A 6445-nucleotide genomic window follows, 5' to 3' on the forward strand; every position below is an offset into this window, starting at 1 on the left:
GTTATGTTGTTGCTGTTTAGTCACTAAATCTGTTGTCTACTATGTGTGTGTGTGTGTGTGTGTGTGTGTGTGTGCACGCGCACGCGCATGTTCAGTCGTGTTAATTTTTTTGCTACCCCATGGACTATAGCCTGCCAGGCTACTTCGTGCGTGGAATTTTCTAGGCAAGAATATTGGAGTGGGAAAGTGCCCTTCTCCAGGGGATCTTCCCAACACAGGGATCGAACCCATGTTTCTCACATATCTTGCATTGGTAGGCCGATTCTTACCACTAGTGCCACCTGGGAAGCCATGCTGTTGTAGTTATTGTTCAAAACAGAGTCATAAAGAGATGTGAAAGGAGATGGGCAGGGTAAAGCTCAAGGTCTTACTCTCTGAAGACTAGGAAAGGTATACCTTGCTGATCCAGAGGGTCAAACTTGGAGAGAAAACTAGGAACCAGATTCTGATGTTTTAGTATCAACTTGGCTCTGTCCCCAGAATTAAGTCTGTGAGATTTAGACTAAAAAAATTTGTGGCTCAATTCCTACCTCTCCTACTCAACCTTGTGTAATCTTGGGAAAAATTACTCTCTCTGATGACCATGTCATCATTTATAAAGTGGACTAAAAATAGCTACCCTGTGTGGATGTTGTAAGAAGTGAATAAAATAAGATTTTAAAAGTCCTTTCCACAAGTGGACTCTCTTTAAATGTTAGTTCCATTTTCCCTTCCTTGGATTGGCTTGTTGAATCCTGAGAACCTGGAAAATCTTATTTAGATTCCATAGGAAACAATCCATTATTATGAAAAACATTCTGATATTCCTTATTTATTTTTTGGTAACTATATACCTATTATTTTCTTTTGTTTTGTTTCATTTTGGTTTGGTTTCTCACCATCTCTCTCACTATAGTTACAGTGAAAGTGTTAGTTGTTCAGTAGTGTTGAACTCTGCGACCCCATGGACTGTAGCCCATCAAGCTCCTCTGTCCATGGAACTCTCCAGGCAAGAATACTGGAGTGAGTAGCCATTCCCTTCTCCAAAGGATCTTCCCAATCCAGGAATCAAACCCAGATCTCCTGCATGGCAGATTCTTTACTGTCTGAGCCACCAGGGAAGCCCCACACTATAATTACTAGTTGATAAAAGAAATGAAATCAGACTGACTAAAATGAAAAAAACAAAACAATGAAAAAACTCAAATTAAGAAGAAAAGGGGTAAAAGAACTAAAAAAGATTCTAACAATGAATACAAGTCTATGTTCCATTCAATTTCAATACAAATAATTAAGTAGTATGTGCCAGGAAGTTTACAAGTGTTGTCTCATTTAATCTCCAGTGTCCCTATGAAATAACTCCAATTTATGAAGGACTATATTATGGTTCAGAGAAGAGCACTGGCTTGCTCAAGGACTTACAATTAATGAGAAACAGACTTGTTCTTCACACCAGAAACTTCCAAGGTGAATGATCTTTTCATTATGTTACAATTTCTTCTACAACCATAAAAAGTAAGGGAATAGGTAGAGACTCAAAAAATGACAGAGAAGGAAGTCAAATCTGTGAGGTCTATGAAGAACAAAAAGGGTTCTTGAAAGTCTACCCAGAGTAGAAAATTAGGGTGGCCATGGGGGATCCACAACTTCCTTGATTCCTAATTGCTTGAAGATCGTCTTGATTACCGTGTAGTCTTTTCTCAGTCATGAGCTCTCTCAACATCCAGCATTTGATTGCTCCCTGTGCTCAAGGGCTCCTGCTCCCTGAGTCCTGGGATGTATCATGGATGGGGCTCCAGAGGGAGTAAGAGATCATTTAAAACTCTATGAATGTAGGAGATCTTATTTCTGCTAACTCTGAAGAAATCACCCTAGATGATGGGCGAGCCATCAGACATATACTATCCTCTCTCTGTGTAATCCTGAATGGAAAAGACCATTTGAGGTCTACACTTGCTGCTGCTGCTGCTAAGTCGCTTCAGTCGTGTCCGACTCTGTGCGACCCCATAGACGGCAGTCCACCAGGCTCCCCCGTCCCTGGGATTCTCCAGGCAAGAACACTGGAGTGGGTTGCCATTGCCTTCTCCAATGCATGAAAGTGAAAAATGAAAGTGAAGTCTCTCAGTCGTGTCTGACTCTTAGCGACCCCATGGACTGTGGCCCACCAGGCTCCTCCGTCCATGGGATTTTCCAGGCAAGAGTGCTGGAGTGGGGTGCCAACACTTAAGAAGCCCAAATCCATTTCCGTTGCACCCAGGGAAGAGAGATGTTCAGAATGGTAAGTCCCACAAGTCTATAGAAGAAACTGAACTTAAAGGTAAGAAAAACAACATTTGTTTTCCTTAACTGAGCCATGTAACTGTCCAGAGCATTTTCCCATCTTCTTTAATTTTTACTTTTACTCCACTATGGACTCCTGACTAGCATTGTTGGAAGCAATCATGACTAAGAGCTTCCTTCCCATTTTGTGCAATGACTAGAGTCCTTTCCTCCATTCACCCCACAAAACAGCATGCAGAAATACATTCATCTATTATTTCTTTTGTTGTTCCTTAATCATTAATTCAGCATCTGTCACTTTTAAAGAACCACACACTTGCTTAAGAATAAAAATTAGTTGCATATTCTCCCTGACAATGGAGAAAATTCTAAGACATGGAGAAAATAATAATTTTCATGATAAATGGTATGCAAAAGACATTCTCCTGACCTCTTCCAAATCATATGATGAATGTATATATTTCTTATTAAATGGCTCCCTTTTCTTCTCCTTTTCCTAAAATGTAGTATTTCTCAAAGTTTGGTCTCTCATTCCTTCTTTGTCCATAATTTACCCTGTTTCTCCTGGTGACTTCGTTCAGGTTTAAGATACTAACTCTGATCCTCACACAGGTAACTCCTTCCCAAATTCTTTAGCATGGATATCTCTATAGAAAATACAATTATAATGAACCATATACAGCATCTTACTGTGTATCAAAATCTTTCCTGAGCATCATGACATTTAATCTTTACAGCAATTCTGGGAGGTAAATATTATCTCAGTTAATCAGAAAAAAGATATTCAGTGGGTACCCTCTATTTATCCAGCACAATTATAAGAATATCCCATATCTTCAAGGGGCACAGTTATATCAGAACATGTCAAAATAAGATCTGTAGGACACACATGGGGGAAAGGAGACTATTCGATGGTTAAACAGACATGTTCCTATTTTACCCTTCTTATTCTGCCTTAGTTATTAATAACGCTTTCTTTGACTCTCAAAAGTGTCCTGCTTGGAATGATATATTTAACTGATTGGTTAAGGTTGAGCCTACTGGTGCAGGGAATACTTTCTGCTTATATAAAGATGAGAAATTGAGATTCCAAGATTATAAACAACTTGAGTACATGGAGAGCATTATCTTACCATTTTCCAGGGTTTTTTAGAAGACATAATTATCAATCAATAACAATTAATAATATTACTTATAAAAGAAGATCAGAGAAGTTGACCAGGAATTATAATTAGAAATTCAAACCATTATAATTGGACATTTTAAAATATATTTTGCATCTCAAAAAAAGCAAATTATAATGGTAAAAAGTGTAAGTGAAAAAGACATCTCTCTTCTTTTTTAAAGTTAATTTATTGGAGTATAGTTGCTTTACAATATTGTGCTAGTTTCTACACTGCAGGAAAGTTAATTAGCTATACATATACATAAGTCTCCTCTTTTTTTTGGATTTATTTCCCATTTAGGTCGCCAAGGAGCATTGAGTAGAGTTCCCTGTGCTGTACAGTAGGTTTTCATTAGTTATCTATTTTATGCGTAGTATCGTGGCATCTCTTCTTGAGAAATTCAGGAGCTCAACCATTGTAGCAGACAGCTGACCACAGCACTCTCTACTGGCCCTTTCATGTTCTCGACATAATGAGTTTTTCCTTTAAAATAAAACAATTATACTCTTAAAAACAAAACACAGAATGATGGCTACCAGGGTTAGGGGACAACAGGAAATGAGAAATTGCTGATGAATAGGTAGAAAGTTTCACAAATGCTGTAAAACATTATGCTCATAGTTAATATTATCTTTTACACTTAAAAATCTGTTTAGAGAGTAGATCTCATGTGAAGTTTTATTATCACAATAAAATTAAAATTAGAATTTAAAATAATCAGAAGACACAGAAAAGTCTGCAGAATTGAAATACTTTGGATTTCAAAATTTCAGTAGTTAGCAAACATCAAAAATTCATCTTTATATATGATAACTTCACTACCACTGGATTTCAAAATTTCAGTAGTTAGCAAACATCAAAAATTCATCTTTATATATGATAACTCCACTATCACTATCAAAACCTATCACCTACATAGTCTCTAAACATCTACTAATCTCTAAACAAACTAAACACCAGAATAATAATCAAATTTGTCACTGTTAATTTCTTTTCAGGCAAATAACCTTCAGTTCAGTTCAGTCACTCAGTTGTGTCTGACTCTTTGAGACTCCATGCTCAGACTAAGAAATATATCCAGTTAGAATGATATCATATACCCAAATCTTACTACTCTTTAAACTGTATCACAGTCCATTCTTCTCAACATAGATGTGGGTGCCCAAATTGATCTTTGATGAATATTTAGGGTGTATGAACACATATTTGAGCAACTGTAGCTTTGTAATAGAGTCAGGAGGGTGAGGCTTCAACATGTTTTCAGGTTGGTCTTAAATTTGGGACATTTTTGTTGTTGTATAGTTGGTTGTGGACTTAATTCAAACTATGCTCATCTGCTCAGTATTGATGCCTATGTTCTCATAGTACATCCGGTATTTCACTTTGCTAAAGCTTCATATTGCTTTGAATCCCTATTCATAAAAGAATGTGATATTTTGAGATACAAAGGCACACATCTGCTTTACTAGCCCCTAAATATTATTCCCAGAGTTTCTGATTCTTAATTTCAACCTCATGTTTATGTGTAAACAAAGACCAGTGATGATGAATGTATCGGTATTGCATCTGTCACAGTCAGCCTCCACAGTCATGGTTTCTGGTCTTTTGTCTCCCCTAGACCTTCCTCCCAGGAACATGAGGAACCACACAGAGCTGAATGAGTTCATCCTACTGGGAATACCTCAGACAGAGGGAATGAAGACTGTGCTCCTTGGCATCTTCTCGTTAATTTACCCCTTGACCCTGCTCGGAAATTTGCTCATCCTTCTAGCAATTGTCTCCTCCTCGACCCTTCACACTCCCATGTACTTCTTCTTGGGACTCCTCTCTATTTTGGACATGCTGTTCCCCTCTGTTCTCTGTCCCAAGATGCTAGTCTATTTTTCTGGCCAGAACCGAGCCATTTCTTATAAGGGATGTGCTGTTCAGCTCTTCTTCTATCATTTCCTGGGTTCTACAGAAGGCTGCCTCTATTCTGTGATGGCTTATGATCGTTTTGTTGCCATCTGTCACCCACTGACGTATAAGCTCATCATGAGACCTGGAGTCTGTGTTGGTTTGGTCTTGGCAGCCTGGTTGGTGGGTTGTCTTCAGGCCACTATCCTGACATCCTTTACCTTTCAGCTACCCTACTGTGGCCCTAATCAGGTGAACCACTTCTTCTGTGACATTCCTGTTATCTTACCCCTGGCTTGTGCTGACAGCTCCTTTGCCCAGGGTGTAGCTTCCACTAGTGTTGGCTTTCTGGCTTTAATGCTTTGGTTGAGTATTTGTGCCTCCTACACACGCATTGGGATTGCCATTTTGAGGATCCGTTCGGCAGAGGGCAGGCAGAAAGCTTTCTCTACCTGCAGTGCCCACCTCACTGCCATTCTCTGTGCCTTTGGACCTATAATCATTGTCTATCTGCAGCCCACACCCAACCCCTTGCTAGATGCCATGGTGCAACTATTAAATAATACTGTCTCACCCATGCTGAACTCGTTAATCTATTCCTTAAGGAACAAGGAAGTGAAAAGTTCCCTAAAAAGGATTTTCCACAATGTAGTATTTACTGTTCTGCACTAAATTAAGGGTTTTATAGAGGATTTTAAAATGTATTGACTCTTAATATCACTCACCTACTCAATCAAATGAGTAATTAGATAAATAATCAAATAATATCAAGGGAAAATGCTTTCTCTAAAGCATTAAGTCTGCCTAATAAGATTTTCTATTTTTGTGCATAATTGTAAACCCGGAGGCCCCATAAGTAACTTCATAATTCATGCTATTCTCAGTGCACTAATCCTGGAGAAGGAATCCAAGGGAAATTGCAAGAAGCTTGAGACAGATTTCTTATAATAGACAGCAAATTTTGCCTGATTGAAAATAGTGAAGATCTATGGCAATACAAAAGTTATCCTTCAATAGCCATCTCTGTGCCAAATTAGTTTTTCTTACTTCACTTAGAATGTAATCATTCCTCGGTTCTCCCTCTATGCATTTCAGTTGGTCCATGTTGCTAACAGTAGTATTAA

The 6445-nt window shown here is 38.4% G+C and overlaps 1 protein-coding gene across 1 annotated transcript; it reads left to right on the plus strand.

The window, feature by feature from the left end:
* The first annotated feature begins 5060 nt into the window (after positions 1 to 5060).
* On the plus strand, positions 5061 to 5993 carry LOC133240951 (olfactory receptor 10N1-like). Its single transcript, XM_061405931.1, has one exon. It carries the CDS (start codon positions 5061 to 5063, stop codon positions 5991 to 5993), a length of 933 nt encoding a protein of 310 aa, XP_061261915.1.
* The last annotated feature ends 452 nt before the right edge of the window (positions 5994 to 6445 follow it).

The sequence above is a fragment of the Bos javanicus genome, chromosome 29, assembly GCF_032452875.1.
Source record: "Bos javanicus breed banteng chromosome 29, ARS-OSU_banteng_1.0, whole genome shotgun sequence".
Taxonomy (NCBI): domain Eukaryota; kingdom Metazoa; phylum Chordata; class Mammalia; order Artiodactyla; family Bovidae; genus Bos; species Bos javanicus.